We start from the raw sequence: 16291 nt of genomic DNA, 5'->3' as shown, positions 1-16291 counted from the left end.
GTTGAGAAACCACGCTGCATATATTTTGGTGACGAACAATATAGAATTAGTGATGTATGTTTCCGTCAGTGAAAGTGAAACAAATGCAAAACTATGTCGTTGTGGTAAATGTTATGAAATTATCCACCAAGTTTGAGAGCCACTCTAGTTAATAGCTTTTCATCCATTCACTTTCTAGATCTCTCTCTCTCTCTCTCTCTCTCTCTCTCTCTCTCTCTCTCTCTCTCTCTCTCTCTCTCTCTCTCTCTCGACACCACCACCATCCGTAAGTCGAGCCCTAATCAAATAGTAGCCTTCCGCCTTCTAATCAAATCGCTCATTACTCGAACAATTTCCGATTCGGTTTGTTGGCGTATGGGTTCTCATTGGACTCCTCCTGAGGCTTGACTGAGTCGACAAAGTGAGGTAAGGAAATTGATTGCATCGCATCACTAATTTTCTTCGGCTCCGACTACTCCCACATCAAGTAAGTAACTTTAGCTTAGATTCTTTATGATTTAAGTTTACTTTTGGAAGATTTAGTTTATTTCAATTTCTTATTGTAGTTTTCTTTTGGGTTTGCATAGATTGTTGATGGGTATTTCTCAAATTAAGTGTCTGTGTTAATGAAATGGCTGTCTCAAATCTGAGGGTATATATATGTGGTTTTGTTATCTGAAAAAATTGGGGTTTTGGGAATTTTTTTTGTGCAGCGGCTTCTGGCAATTGTATATATTGCTATGTGAGGGCCTTAATCTTTGATTCTTGTTGTGGTTTTAGTGAGAATGTGGTGGCTGTGAATGTGGTTTATGATGGTTCTATTTTTCCTGTTTTGGGTTTGAAGGTATTGCAAGTGTGAGATGCCTATTAATCTGGACGACTTCATGTTGCGTTGTATGAAATGCACAAACAAGTAATTTCTCTAAGTAATTCTTGGCAAATTGGAGTTTGTGGATTTGAGTTTTTAAATGTGTTTCTTCGAAGTTATTGGTTATGCTTGAGAAGTGGTTTCAAAACTCCATCTCCATGATGATCCACTGCTCATGTTATCATAGTTGAATCTTGTTAGGGATGAAACATAGTTATTGTTGCAATATAGTAGAACCTCCTCCTTTTCATTTTGAACATCCTGATGGATTGATCTCCTCACTCAACTTTTTTTTTTAATTTTTTTAAATTTTCTGAATCCTCATGAATTTACTTTACAACTGAACTTATAGGTACCATCCAGCTTGCGAGAACATGTCAATGGAAGCAGCAAAAAAATTGGAGCACTTTAAGTGTTCAGCTTGTTCTGCTAAAGTGGATGTGAAGGAACTTAATATGGAGTTTTAAAAACTTAATACAGTTTGATCATCACCCACAGATGATGCCAAGGTTCTATACTTAATATGGAGTTCAAAAAACAGTAATTGCTTTTATATTTTATTCGTTCAGCTTTTTCCATGCCTACGATTGAGTAAAGTATTGTGCTGATTCCCATCAGATATAAAAGTATGTGCTAATTCAGTTTGATATTTTGGTTCATTTAGTAGTGGGTTTATCAATCAGTGAGTCTGTTGATATATATGGTGAAGTTTGAGGGAGGGTTTACAGTGTAGACAGTGTTGGATGGATGGAAGCAAGCTTACAGTATATCTCAATAGATGATTATCTTGATACAGTTTCTTTTATCACATCAATGATTAAGTATTTTTGTGTTGGTTGCAATAGATTGCAACTCTTAGGTGATGGGAACTTGAAAGTTTTCTTTGGTCCTTCGGAGGTCAGTCATATGACTCTCTATATAAACTTTATATCTTATTATTAGCATTTGAAAAGTATTGTAATGTTGTAATCTTTGTTGTGGTTTCCAGTTGGCTCTTGCTGCCTGCTGCCGCCGACTATTTGGACGTGCTTACTTCCTAAGGATCTAATGCTTTATATGTGTGTGTGTGTGTGTGTGTGTGTGTGTGTGTGTGTGTGTGTTGGACGTGCTTACTTCCTAAGGATCTAATGCTTTATGTGTGTGTGTGTGTGTCTCCTGAGATTATCCACAGTTGGATAATTTTGAACTTCCATCTTTTTGCCACAAGTCAAGCAACAAGTTTGGGATAATTTTGAACATATTTTTATTTTTTTCACTTACATTATTTGTCATCATCTTCATCATTTGTTATCATCTGCATATGAAGTATTTTCCTCCATTAAAGGTCGGTTCTGATATATTTCCTTATAATTTGTATCACTTTCAGTCAAGGAATTATATTTTTGAAAGCTTCAAGTTTCATCTTTTGAGATTGATGATATGGGAGTGTTTTGTATTTCATGTTAGTTGACAAACCCTCTTCTTTGGGATATTATAGGTACCTGTATAATCTTCTTTAACTTTGTATCAACTTATACAACAGTTTGGCAAACTTTTTGAGCTACATTGTATTGCTGCAAGGTCGAGACTCAAAGGCACCTTCCTAGTCGCGATGAGGATGATAATATTGATGAAATGAGCAAGAGAATGATAGAAAGGATTGGAATGTGTATTAGGAGTTTCACATTTTGGATGTAAAGTAAGGTCCAACACTTATACATATTTGTTTTTTATTAGAATACTCAGTTTGTATCCACCTTGAAATGCAATATATGACAGTTGAATTGAAATTTATGCTAGGCCATGCAACAAGCTATAAAATTGATGAATATGAAATAAATTTTCAAATAATCAGTGAAACTAAAAATAGAGACGAAATGAAATCCGTCACCCATTGAGTGAGATTTGGTGGTTACCAAAAAATTTGGCTCCAATTTTTGAAATCAATCCAATTTCGAAGTACAATGGGTGACAGAATATCATGGATTGGGTGACAAATGCATTTTGTCACCTAAACTTACTTTGGTGACGAACTTATCATTTCGTCACCTAAAGGAATTGGTCACGCACTATAGGTGATGAAACTGGTGACGAACTTTTTTTGTCACCCATACTTTTTGGGTGACGGAATTTTCAAAATAGGTGACAAAAATGGTTTGACACCAATTGGGTAAATTCTAGTAGTGAATATGGTAGACTTGCTCACTAAGTCATTACCTAAATTCCACTTTCGAGAAACATGTTTGTAGCATCGTTTGCGGAAGTTATCCGAACTCCAATGACAGTTGTCATCAGGGGGAGATGCAGACATCAGGGGGAGGTGTCTACATCTATGATCTCGAAACGTGAAGGGTGTGTTGTGCTCTTTTTCCCCTTCGACCGAGGTTATTTTTGTCCCACTGGGTTTTTGTTACTCGGCAAGGTTTTTAGCGAGGCAACGAGAGAAGCATCACGTTTGGACGACACAAGGGGGAGTGTTCAAGTAAATCCCTATTTGTGTGTCTGGCCCAAACTCTAGGTTACTTGACCTAGTGGTAATATGGTTTAATTAGATAATCTCAGAGAATCTTAGGGATTCCTATTTAATGTATGATTATCTTTCCTTGTATGATTCGGATTCTATGCATTGTAATCCTCTATATAAAGAGGCCCCTATTATCAATGAAAAGACACATCAATTCTCTCTCAAATATCATTTCCCTAAAACAATAACAACTCATATATTTTAGTCAAACTTAGGACCTCCTCGTAATTTATATTACTAAAGGAAGATTTATGCTACTATATCAGAGATGTCACATAGAGAAGGCTTATGCTATTACAAATGAAAAGACGTATGTTACAAAATTGCCTATGTGTGACGCAGTCGGAAACATCACTTAAGGTTTACAAGCAATAAACCTAGAACAAAGGTTTTGAAGTCCACCAGAGATAAAAGAGATAAATCTCAATTTGATTGATAATATGAAAAAAAAAATAGGTTCTGCAGCCATTTAAGGTTACTTATATATGAGAAAAGAAACCCTAGGGCCACTAACAATGAAACCCTAAAGCCCACGGGTAAAAATAAAACAAACCCAAAACAAACTAGGAAACTGAAAATTCTAAAAAATAGTAAATTGCAATTTTGAGGCCCTAAACGGCCCCGAAAGCCCGAAAAAGCCCACATGTCGTGGCATAGCGACGAGTTTTGTTCCTGGCGCGATTCCCTTTTCAGAAAGCTATGGCACGATCGAATCGGACACGGAATGCAAAAGTTGCAATAGTAACTAGGGTTTTCCTCATTTTGCACGATCGAACTGCTCTTCAATTTGGACTGTCATTCGTCCTACATCAGTGTGGCATGTAGGCTAGATGCAAACGCAGAGAGTTCCCAAGAATCGCAAGTCCTTACAGGTGCTCCAACAAAAAGGCGTGGATCAATCTCTACTTTTAGAAAATCTGTGATGGAGGATGGGAAAGTCTAAGACCTTCTCGCATTGTGGCCAATGAAAAGCAGTCTGACCATTTGAGCTGAAAGTCAACTAGTCAAGTAAGGACCTTTCTTAGCATGCCTTTGTACTTCTCAATGGAGTAGAAGGACCGCTCATCAACAAAGACAGCTTCTACCCGTCATGTAGAATGAATCCTTCTAGCACTGGTTTAGTTACTAACAAACAGAGCAATAATTCAAGTAAATAAGATTCTTTGGAAAAATTCAAGTAAAATAAGATTCTTTGGAAAAGTTTTGTGTACCAAAAAGGTATACATAATATGAGGGAAAGGTTATCATTAAAATGAAGACTAATTGATGACTTTTTTGTGATACATACTTTTCGATCACATTTCCGCAAATCAACCGTTAGATGTTTAGATATTCATATGTAGATCATTTGTGCAATTTTTCAACCACATTGAAAATCGTTAAGGCATTCATAATTGTGATTTATCAGTTATGAACATGAACGGTTCATGTTTGACAGATTTGGTTGGTCTATTGATTTGATATGCAGTACTTTAATGATTAGCAATTTGGAAGAAAATTTTTGAAGTGATCTACTCATGTATACTTAAACATCTAACGATTCATTTGCCGTAATCTAATCAAAAAGTGGGTCTCTCAAATCGTTACTCAACTAGTCCTCATTAAAGTGGTCTTTATTAGAAATGCCCTTACTATGAATCATATAAAGATTTTTCAGATTATTATTCTAGTGATATATATGTAGTGGATATGTTGTTGATGTGATAAATTCAAACTTTTAGCTATCTCGTTGACATTCGTCAAATTGGCCCTGTAGGTTGGCCAGAACCTTCTTCGGCTAATGATACCTCAATCCCAATTTATCTTCAAAATTCAACTATTGTGGGGTGTATTGTTTCATTTGATGGAATGACTGTATGAAACTTGTTGAAATCATTTTATTGGCCTTAAGAATTCGTTCCAAGTAAGGGCATCTCCAATAATGGAGTCAAAAGCCAAAACCATTTGCAAAATTTGACTCCCCTAAAGTCATCACCATTCATTCTTATTTTGCATCTCCAACAATCTTTAGTCAAAAGCCAAATTCAGTATATATATATATATATATATATACTTTTTTATGTTTAGGAAGAATTAATCTGGGCCTTTCATTTTAAATAGAATTAATGAAGTTGAATCTGGGCCGTTCGATTTCTAACCGTTAGATTTCTTCAGCTGCAATTGCAGCACATGCAGCTGGGGCCCACCATTTCTCTCCCCTCACAGAAATGGCTTTCATTCTACAAAGTTGAGTCATTTTGACTCGGCTTTTGGCTCATGAGTCAAAATGGCTCCACATTGAGCATGGTTGGAGATGGCTCACCCAAAAAGCCAAAGCCATTTTAACTTATAGCTTAATGGTTGGAGAAGCCCTATAAGGCTATTGTTAGATTATCTCTAACCGTTGTTTAAATAAAAATCTTTATTTTTTTAATCAGCTGCCGACAACTCATCATCTTTGAGTCCAAATTCAAGATTTCTCAAAATTCCTGTAACGAAGAGAAAACTTATGCTAGTAGACCGCGAGTGAAAAAAGAATCTCTATTATGGAAAATTAAAGATGGCATCATGATGGTAGCCGAGTTTAATTCATGAATGGTCCATTCAATAATTTGCTATCTTGTCCCTGTAATTGTCCTTCTTTTGTTTTTTTTTTTTTTTTGAAAGAAGCTACTGATTTTATTGCAAACTATGGCAATAGGTTACAATCATGATGTAGTACATCCCTAATGCAATTAGGAGCTTGGGTAAACCAGGCTTGTTTCTGATCAGATTCGAATCCATGGTTGGCTAGTCTATGTGCTACTTGGTTACATGTCCGTGGGGCAAAAGTGATCCTGACTTGCGGCAGGTTGTGTAGGGCTGTACATGTATCATCAACAATACTACCAAACTCAAAGAGAGCAACACCCTCATGTGTGATCTCTTGTACTGCTGCAAGACAATCAGTTTCTATAGTAGCATGCGTGAGCTGCAAATGCTGAATGAAATCCAGCCCTTCCCTGATAGCTAAAAGCTCCACTTGCTTGGCTGAAGAAACAAACTGAATAGGGTGTGCAAAAGCTGCAACAAATTGATCTTTATAGTCTCTGATTACCCCGCCAAGACCCCCTTGAGTTAGAGTAGGCAAGAATGCTCCATCAACATTAATTTTTACTTCACCATGTTGTGCAAGCTGCCAGCAAGCTTTAGTCTTCAGTTGAGGTGCAATAGGAGAAGTTCTAGCCTGTTTGTACTCATCTAACCATGTCATAGAGCTTAGGAAAAGAGCAGAAGCAGGTTTCGAAGTGTTCTCCCATAACATTTCATTTCTGTTCTTCCATAAGGACCAGATGCCCATGAGAAGTCCTTCAAACCCCTCCTGCTTGAGATGTAGGGCTCATTCAAGCATCCATTCTTTAAACACCATGTTGGAGAGAATAGAATTTTGAAGCTGAAAAGATAATATGGAGAAGAACTCAACAGCAACAGGACACTTGCAAAAAAGATGCACAGTGTCTTTCATGCTATGCTTACAAAGCAAACAACTCAAGTCACCTTCATAGCCCTTGGTGAGAAGACGTGCCCTTGTGGGCAATAGATTTTGACATGCTCTCCACACACATATTTTCACTTTCCCCAGCACTTTGGCTCCCCATAGTCTTTTCCACAGCTCTTGGAAGGGATCCCCGGTTGATGTAGTAGCTAAAGCATTGCCAAGAACATGAGCCCTAGCCACCCAATAAGCCGATTTCACTGTGAAGATACCTTTCTTTTCTGGTTGCCAATACTGTTTGTCACATGTGCTTCTTTTGCTTAAGGGAATAGCAAGGATGCGTGTAGCCACATCAGTAGGGAAAAGCATATGAACTGATGTGGAAATCCAGGAACAATCATGCTCATTTATCAAGTTAGCCACCTTATCAAAAGGAGAGCTCAACGGTCTTTGGATTAAATATCTTGGACAATTTGGGATCCAATCATCGTTCCAGATGCTTACTAGCTGACCATCACCTATTCTCCATTTGACTCCTGCTTTTAGCACTGGTCTGCCCTCAATAATGCTTCTCCATGAGAATGAAGGTGCCACACCTAACTCGGCGTCCCAGAAAAAACAATTGGGAAAGTACCTGGCTTTAAAGAGCTGAGCAACTAGAGACTGAGGGTTGGAAATAATTCTCCACCCTTGTTTAGCAAGCATGGCCAAATTGTAAGCATAAATGTTCTTAAATCCCATACCTCCTTCTTGTTTAGTAAGGCATAACTTTTCCCAACTTCTCCAGTGGATTTTCTTTTTTGTATCAGAGTCACCCCAGAAAAAAGAGGCACAAAGTTTATGAATATCATCACATAGACCTTTAGGTAATAGGTAACAATTCATAGCATAGAGTGGCATTGTTTGCGCAACTGCTTTGATAAGAATTGTTTTACCTGCACTACTGAGAATTTTGGATTTCCAATTCACTAATTTCTTCTTCAACTTTTCTTGTATGTATTGGAACTTTGCAGTTTTGGATTTTCCAACCCTTAAAGGAAGACCTAGGTATCTGTCATGCTCATCAACTTTCTTCACTGCTAGAATGGATGCCAACTCATGTTGTAAAGTGTCTAGTACATTTTTACTAAACACCACACTACTCTTCTGGAAATTAATCTTTTGACCTGATGCTTGCGCATAGACATTGAGAATCTGTCTAATCGTCTGACATTCTTCTACAGTTGCAGCTCCTAAGAGAAAACTGTCAGCTGCAAAAAACAAGTGGTGTAGAGTGGGAGCCCCTGGACACATTTTCAGTCCCTGAAGTGCGCCTGCTTCCACTGCTTGAGACAGGAGGGCAGAGAGACCCTCTGCACAAAGAATAAACAAATACGGTGACAGCGGATCACCTTATCTGATGCCTCTTGTTGGTGTGATCACTTCAGTTGGTTCTCCATTAACCAAGATAGCATAAGTGACAGACTTGACACAACTCATCACCATTTGAATCCACCGTGGATGAAATCCCAATTTTGTTAACATGGTCTGCAAAAAAATCCATTCCAAACGATCATAGGCCTTTGAGATATCCAATTTGAGAGAAAAGAAACCCTCCTCTTGAGTCCTCAATTTATACATAAAATGAGCAGCTTCTGTTGCAACAAGAGTGTTGTCAGATATCAGTCTTCCTGGGACGTAAGCACTTTGTAGTGGAGAGATGATTTCAGGGAGCCACCTTTTCAGTCTGTTGGCTATGACCTTTGAGCTAATTTTATAAATTACATTACACAAAGCTATAGGTCTAAAGTGAGAGGCTTCTGTGGGAGTTTTAACTTTTGGAATAAGGCAGATGTGCGTGAAATTGGAAGCTTCCCAAATATCACCTGCTTCTAGAAAATTTCTGATTGCCACACAAACATCCATACCAACAATATCCCAATATTTTTGAAAGAAGAAATGAGACATACCATCCGGTCTCGGGCTTTTTGAAGGATGCATCTGAAAAAGAGCACCTTTTATTTCATCATCTGTGTATGGTAGTAATAGGTCCGAGTTCATGTGTGGCAGAACCTTCATTGGGGTGGCACGAAAGAACTCAGAGAGGGCAGCATCGTCAATGCCATATGTAGTAAAGACTCCCTTGTAGTACTCTAGAATCATTCTTCGAATTTCAGTTGGTTCATTCTGCCATAGGCCTGCTTCATTGACTAACCCTTTAATTGAGTTTCTGCTTTTTCTGTTTGAAGCTTTTCGATGAAAGAAGGCAGAGTTCCTATCACCATCTCTTAACCAAACAGCTCGAGAACGTTGTCTCCAATATTTTTCCTGTTGAGAGAGAATCTGACTATGCTTAACATGCAACAAACGTTGCTCTTCATATTGGTTTGAAGAGAAGGGTTGCTTCATAATATCCTCTAGCTTCTCTCGAATTACACATAGCTCTACCTTTTGCTTCTCAAATTTTGTGGTATGCCAGCGCAAGAGTTGTGTACCTGTGTTAGAAATTTTCTATCCAATTTGATGCACCATGTTGCCGGTTGTAGGGGTTGACTAGTTCTTTTGAATGATGGCATGGCATTGTTCATTGCCATGCCACATTTCTTCAAACCTAAATCTTCTGCTAGCTTTCCTGAAATGATGTTGCTCAGATCGCACTTCAACAAGGATGGGGCAATGATCAGACTCATTTGGTGGTAGTGTGATTGTCCTACTGTAAGGGTAAGAATCCCTCCATTGAATTGATTGAAAACTTCTGTCAAGACGTTCTTTGGTAAACTTATTGGACCAAGTATACCTACTGCCACTGAATCCCATATCAACGAGGCCACAATCCACCATCGTATGTCTAAATGAAGCCATGGGTGCAACAGCTCGTGGTACTCCGCCGGACTTGTCAGCCTGGCACATGATTTCATTAAAATCACCTGCCATGAGCCAAGCCAGATCACATCTTTCAGCCGCTAGGGTTCGAATTAAATCCCATGTTCTATTGCGTTCTCCCCGTGCAGCGAAGCCATAAATTCCAGTGAAACGGTAAGAAGCATGGCTTCCTTGTTCACAAACCTCAACATCAATGTGATGAGGAGATTTTGTGCGCAGATCAACATGAATCCCATTGCTCCAGAGTAAAGCCAGACCTTGGGATCCCTCTTCGTGTGTATAACATATACTTCCAGCAAAGCCAAGCCGGCTTGTTATAGAGTCTATGCAAGACGGTTTCGCAAGGGTTTCAGCCAAAAAAATCAGATTCGGTTTCTTCAACTGGACCAAGTCGATAAGGGCTCGTTGTGTCTCATTGCAGACTATGCCTCTGCAATTCCATATCAAAATGTTTCCCTGTAGCATGGCTACAGAATAGATTAAGCTGCAAGCTTGCTTGGTGGCGGCACACAAACCCTAGCGGTGCTGGGCGGCCCTTTAGTTATTCAATGTGTCCTTCTTAATTCCTATATATGGTTGGTATATTTATGGTAGCAACAGATATTTTATTATCTGGTCCTTCCAATATATGGTTGGTATATTTATGGTAAGTGGTAACAACGTGAAATCATAAAAATCATGTATATTCCTAGCTTCCCCATTCCCATAGTAACTAAAATACCATTCAATTAAATATTAATAACCAGGGTTTTATGCACAATGTGACACACACTGAGGCTCAATAACTGAGAAGTTTACCAAAAACAAAGAAGCATTTGGTTCAGGAAAGATTTGAATCCAATATCAATGAGAAAGGGTTGAATTCATTTTCCTTTTCCGGGCATTCACAATATGACAATGGCTCGGCAGAATTGGATAAATGTTTCTCTAGTCGATAGGATTCTAATCAAGTCTTTGAAGCTTACAGTATCCACATGACAGCTATGAATCCTAGCGCACAAAATCTTTCATCGGATCATCATGATGTACCTTTTTCATCCGATATGCCTCCATCTCCTCAGGAGTAACCTACAAAAGACATTTCATCGTGTCAAGAGATTTATCAAAGAAGCCCAATACTCCAGAAAGAGGGGGAAAAAAAGGGAGACATGCCAAGACTAAAAAACTAGGCATGTAAAAGAAGTATCAACAATTCAAGCATAATAAGAAAGTTTGACCTCATCATTCCATGTAACATTATATTTACGCTTTCTTTCATCCTTCTCTTCCTTCCTTCTCTCATCCTCCTGACAAGCAACACAGATCAGCAAATCAAGTAAGGTTCAGAAACATAAAAGCTATTTTATGCTAAATTATGAATATGAATCGTATCAAAATTACCTTCTTAAGAGCATCACCAAGTTTTTTCTGGTCAAGCTCCAAGTCTTCAGGTATATCAGCTCCCCAAGTAGCAAGCCTTTTCTCTTCTGTTGGAGAGGAGGTCTCTGGACCAATATCGAAAATCCAATTAGAAAGAAATTGTAAATATTTATATCAAAACATAAAACGAAGAGTAGCAAGACTTATAAAGAGATGAAGGTAAACAACTGGAACAATATCATAACCACACAACTGCAGTCAATATAAAGGAAGTGCTGAACGCAAGCATAAAAAAGGAAATCAAAATGAAATTCCTTGTTAAGAGTACACTGGAAGAACCAAAAAAAAAAAATAGTGTTCTTAAACAGCCAAAGGATAAATAGAAACGTATATCAAGATACAAACCTTCAGATGCTGCTTTGCGGTCAATATTTGCCTTCATTAGGTTGGCAGCTGACTCAGATGCCTCAATTCCAGCTGCACCAGTGCAATAACTGTTCTGAATTGTTTGCTTGCAACACTTGTAGCCCCATTGGTGATCCTTCCACCATGACCCCCAGACACTTGTGTGGTTATTGATGTAAACATCCTCCTCATACTTGCTTTTCGGCAAGGATGTCTCCTAGGAAAACCATAAGACATTGTTAAATTGACTTTACAAGCATTCAATGATTAAGGTTTAGGGAGCTATCAGGACTATCATCTATGTTTTGAAGAGGAAAAACTGACCAAGGAGACAATTAGGTAGATCAATTAATCTGATAAGTTCACGAGTGCAATCAAGCAAACAATAGTGAAACATACGACAGTGAAAAGAATCATACACAATGATGAGTATAATCAAAAGGTAAATTATTAGTATTCCTAAATTTTTATATAGTCTTTTCTGATGCAAAGTAATTACACTTGCATCATAGAATTATGCGAACAAAATTTTTTGTTTTTTTTTCCAGTATTCCTAAAAGATTAAGCTAAAACTACATACAGCAAAACACTTGCAAGCCCTTTCCAAAAAAAACTACATTTGGGTTCAACAGTCCGAAAGCAAAGCCTTTTCATCTGTTTGTTTATTTTTCTTGCATAAATATAAATAAACAATGTAATGACAAATCACAAAACGCGAGGGACTTTTTGAAAATGAATATGATTTCATACATACCATGCCCTTTATAACTCTTCCAGCACGGTCATATTCAACTTCTTTCTCAGTTTGTCCAAAAAGAAGCTCCTTAGGAAGTTCTTCTACAGTTGCAGCATTCCCATACTTTTCCATAATGGCATCTTTCATTTTTGACTTCAACTTCTCCTTAATGACCTTATAGTTCTTAAAAAGCAATTCCGCTTGAGATGGAGCAGCTTGCATGTGCACGTCTTGTCCTTTTTCAAATGCCTCCCATGCATGAATATTAAGCTGCTTGAAATCTAAAGCTTGCCCACTCACTCTGTATTTGTTATCTCCCTGTGACAATAATCAAATGTCATTGTAATTCACTACATTATAAAAATAAATAAGCTGAAAAGATATGCCAAAAATCATCCACAATTTCCATAGGCACTTACTGCGTAAAACTTCTCATTTGGGTCAGCATCAGGAAGAGGATCTTCACGCATGGACCGAGTTTTGGGATCATAATAAGCAGAGTTGACATCAAGGTTTAAAAGATACTTCGCTGTGTCCTCCCGAATACGCAAATTTCTGAACCAAAGATCATTTGAAGTTATAACAATGCTTGTATCATCTTTCGGAGGAAGAATATACATAAAATTAAGTGTGTTTTTGACAACTCCCAGTACATACCTGACAGTTCCTGTGCTTCCACCACCGGTTGTGCGAACACGCTTCTCAACCTTTGCAAAATCCATTTGTTTGCTTTCATCAACCTTGGCCTCATCAACCTTCAGAGCATCTTCATACTCATCGTCATCACTGACCTCCCCCTCTCCATTCTGCTTACTATTTTTCTCCTCTAACCTTTTCAGCTGCTGCTCTTTCAGGTACTTCCTTCTAGCCTCATCCCTTGCTTCATATCTCTCAATGACACGAGCATAAGTTGCAGCATCAAAACCATTCCATCTATCCCTTTTGCCATCATAATCCAGCTCGAAGATCTCTATCTTTTCATCAGGTGCAATGTGCATGCTAGTCCATTTTGCTCCTTTCTTTCTAGGCCTCTCCATGCAGGACTTTGCATTATGTGTCATGGCCCCACAGCTGCCAAAAGCAAATCTTAGAAACCCAGGGTAAATTTATAACACATATAACCCAACTATAAAACAGAATACAATAAGGAGGCCAGTCTTATTTTGAAGAGTTGAGTTTTTCCTTTCATGAGCTAAAATACATCAATCCGATCAGTAAAAAAGGAGAGAACAAACTTTGCTTGCAAGCAAAAATATAACTCTGCAAAACATAGTATGCTGAAGAAGTGAAAGCTAATTAAGCCCTCGAAGCTTTATCTACTCCCGTAATAAGCAAGGCTAGGAGAGAGCAGACCACTCTTGTAGCTCTCTACTTCCTCTCGCATCCAATCTCACTGAATTGTAGATTAAATTTTTTTAACTGAACCTATAAATTCAGTCAATCAAATAGAAGCATGTGTCCTAAATTCAAGACATTTAAGCCTCAACAGGCAACGCCAATGTGAATGACCTCACAGTCTAGAGCAAAGAAATTTCTACACAGCATTTCTAGGTACCAGTTATTTCTTGAACAAGGAACTTTTATAATTGTCAATGAATGCTGGACACGACAATACTTTAGCAGTTTGATACAGAAAAACATGCCATTAATGTATTTATAAATCCAATCTAGAAATCAGACCGCATTTGGTTAGTTACCAGACTAAACTTCTTTATCAATATTTTCAACCTGTCCAGTTAATGATGAGCCGAGTATAAAGTACTATTGCTAAAGTATTCCTATTTATGAGACACCCTGGTAAATTTAAAATTATTAAGTAAATAGTAAGTTCTTTGATGAGCTAACAAACCAGTGTAGGACATGGGTGGATACACAACGTCAATAGCTCATAACATCATCAGCAATCTTGTAATTCCCTATAATGAAAAACAATTTATCAAATTATCAACTGTGCATAAAATGGCTTACCAATTGTAAAAACCATGATCATCTAACAGCCATTACAGTTAATAAGCAACAGAAAATAATAACTGAGGATCTTATTAGCATTATCTTAGTACAGATAGCATGCTAGATATGAGGTGATTGCAGGAAAAACAATCAGGAACCAATGTTACAAGCAGTAAGCGATCCACATACTTTTCACAAGCTCCTTTCCGGTACTCATCAGCCCGAAATATTTTTGCACCTCTGTCATACCAGGCTTTTGTATAATTTGGATCTGATTTCCATTTTCTTTGATGTTTCAAGCTCTAAAGAAAAATATAAAGGAAGATCATGTAAGTTATGCATTCTAACATCAAAAATAAATATAATAAAGGGTGCAGGAATCTTCGAACATGAGATTACCGGCTTCTCAGCGTTAAGATACCAAGGAGCAGATGACATATACTGAGGAATATGAGGATTGATCTCTTTCCCATCTTCATCAACTTCAGCTGGTGCTAGCCCAGATTTACGTGCTTCCTCCAATTCAATCTGTTTTCGATGATCCTCCCTCGATTTGAAGGCCACTGCAATAAGACCCATAGAATGATGCAAATTACATATTTTAATATAACATTGTTGGTATAGTCTTATCTAACTATGCAACTAGCTTAATCTGGCGTAAACACTCAGTATATTCAATTAAAAGTTTAGTATTGTCAGTCTTAAACTCTAATTGATACAAGTTTATAAATAAAATGTATACATCTCATGCCAGAATCCTAATATATATATATATAAATAAAAAATCCTAAATTGAGTATTTTCGCTCAATTTCAACATAACAATTGAAGTTTCCGGCCGAAACAAATCCAGTAACAATGTCACTTTCAAATGAAGCTAGCGGTTCCGGAAATTGGCGGCAAAGGGAATCGGAGGCCTTACCTGACGCCGTAGCCATAACTGAAGACTGTGATCGATCACCGGAGGATGAAGAGTTTGGGACGCCAGAAGCGATTTTGGGAGCGATGGAGAGTTTTGAAGGAGAGGTCTGGAAACACCGCGGATGGAGGACCAGGTGGTTTTTTGAATATGGGAGAATGCTGTGGATGTTTCTAGACGACGCAGAATCATATAGTGACACGAACGGTTACAAATTTGAGCCGGGTCGGTATGTTTACGGGTTGGATTTGTTTTCGGGCCCGTAGACCCAAACCTATTCACAAATCATTCTACCAAATGCTTTCTCTCTTTTTTGAGAATTAGCAAATGCTTTCTCAAATATTGAAAACAGAAAATTTAAACAACAATGAATTTCCTAAATCATTATTGTTTCACTTTTGTAAATGATTTCTCTATTACAAAAACATTTGTAACAGCTTCTATGTAAAACATTGATAAATATGTTAGTGGCACGAAATGATAAACCAATTCTACGTAATAAAAGACTAGTTTCTAAGTAGTGTTCATTTAGTTCACTCAGTGGTTGCTAAGAAAATTAATGGTCAATCAAGTGTGAAAAACAATTAAAACAACTCAGATATAAAAAAATATTTAACGATATCGATCTCTAACCATTAACTAACCAGAGATTAGAGAAGAATATTACAACAACTAGTTTTGTGAATCAAACTCAAAACCTCTCACTTACGAATAAAAAATTTATATCACTGGACCAAAATAATAATGGACATTAATTATCTTCTTCTTTTTTGTCACATGGAGCCATTTAAGAGCATAACAAAAAAGAAAAAAACAACTGCTACTTAGCCATAGCTGTTACAATATTTCTAGGCCTTACTAGGCCATCAATATCATCCATCAAAACTTGATTAACAAAAGGAGGGTTTGTGTCCGGTCTGCAAACTCCTAATTCATTGTCCAAACTATGCTTAGGTGAGATCTCTCCCACCATATTTCTTTCTCGATGAATATGCTTGATGGAGCAGAACTCAAAATGATTTATCAAGGATCTGCAGTTTAATATGAGTCCTTAAAGAGTGTAAATCAATATCATTACTCTGAATAAGATTTATGAGAGTAGCAGAATCAGATTCCACATCCAGATGCTTAATTTGCATATTAACCACAACTCGAAGACCACTCATAAGGCCCCAAGCTTCAGCTTGCAAGATCTCCCCATAACCATTATTCTGCACAAAACCCTTGCACCGAACATCCTCATTATTTCTAATAACT

At 37.6% G+C, this 16291-nt stretch overlaps 2 protein-coding genes across 5 annotated transcripts; both read right to left on the bottom strand.

The window, feature by feature from the left end:
- Nucleotides 1-9336: 9336 nt before the first annotated feature.
- Nucleotides 9337-10131, bottom strand: LOC112198737. Its single transcript, XM_024339858.1, has one exon. The coding sequence runs from the start codon at nucleotides 10129-10131 to the stop codon at nucleotides 9337-9339; it is 795 nt and encodes a 264-aa protein (XP_024195626.1).
- Nucleotides 10132-10502: 371 nt separating this feature from the next.
- Nucleotides 10503-15203, bottom strand: LOC112200330 (pre-mRNA-splicing factor SLU7). 4 transcript variants are annotated; one of them, XM_040517619.1, is made up of 10 exons: nucleotides 15038-15203; nucleotides 14516-14691; nucleotides 14306-14418; nucleotides 12824-13237; nucleotides 12586-12721; nucleotides 12185-12484; nucleotides 11431-11647; nucleotides 11047-11150; nucleotides 10884-10952; nucleotides 10503-10734 (listed from the first exon to the last, which is right to left on the bottom strand). In XM_040517619.1, exons 1-10 carry the CDS (start codon nucleotides 15051-15053, stop codon nucleotides 10657-10659), a joined length of 1623 nt encoding a protein of 540 aa, XP_040373553.1. In that variant the 5' UTR covers nucleotides 15054-15203; the 3' UTR covers nucleotides 10503-10656. The 4 variants fall into 4 exon arrangements, with proteins under 4 accessions (XP_040373553.1, XP_024197121.1, XP_024197122.1 ...); XM_024341353.2 differs by having other exon boundaries at nucleotides 14516-14679; XM_024341354.2 differs by lacking the exons at nucleotides 14516-14691; nucleotides 15038-15203 and adding an exon at nucleotides 14016-14082.
- Between the last annotated feature and the right edge of the window lie 1088 nt (nucleotides 15204-16291).

Source organism: Rosa chinensis, chromosome 4 (assembly GCF_002994745.2).
Source record: "Rosa chinensis cultivar Old Blush chromosome 4, RchiOBHm-V2, whole genome shotgun sequence".
NCBI classification, from domain to species: Eukaryota; Viridiplantae; Streptophyta; class Magnoliopsida; order Rosales; family Rosaceae; genus Rosa; species Rosa chinensis.
This window is presented reverse-complemented; position numbering and strand designations above follow the sequence as displayed.

Coding starts and splice junctions, on each gene's coding strand:
- LOC112200330 (XM_040517619.1), bottom strand. Junction 12,485..12,585: donor CAAATGAGAAGTTTTACGCA/GTAAGTGCCTAT, acceptor TTATTGTCACAG/GGAGATAACAAATACAGAGT. Junction 10,735..10,883: donor ATGTTACATGGAATGATGAG/GTCAAACTTTCT, acceptor TGTCTTTTGTAG/GTTACTCCTGAGGAGATGGA.
- LOC112198737 (XM_024339858.1), bottom strand. CDS start 10,131: ATGCTACAGGGAAACATTTTGATATGGAATTGCAGAGGCATAGTCTGC.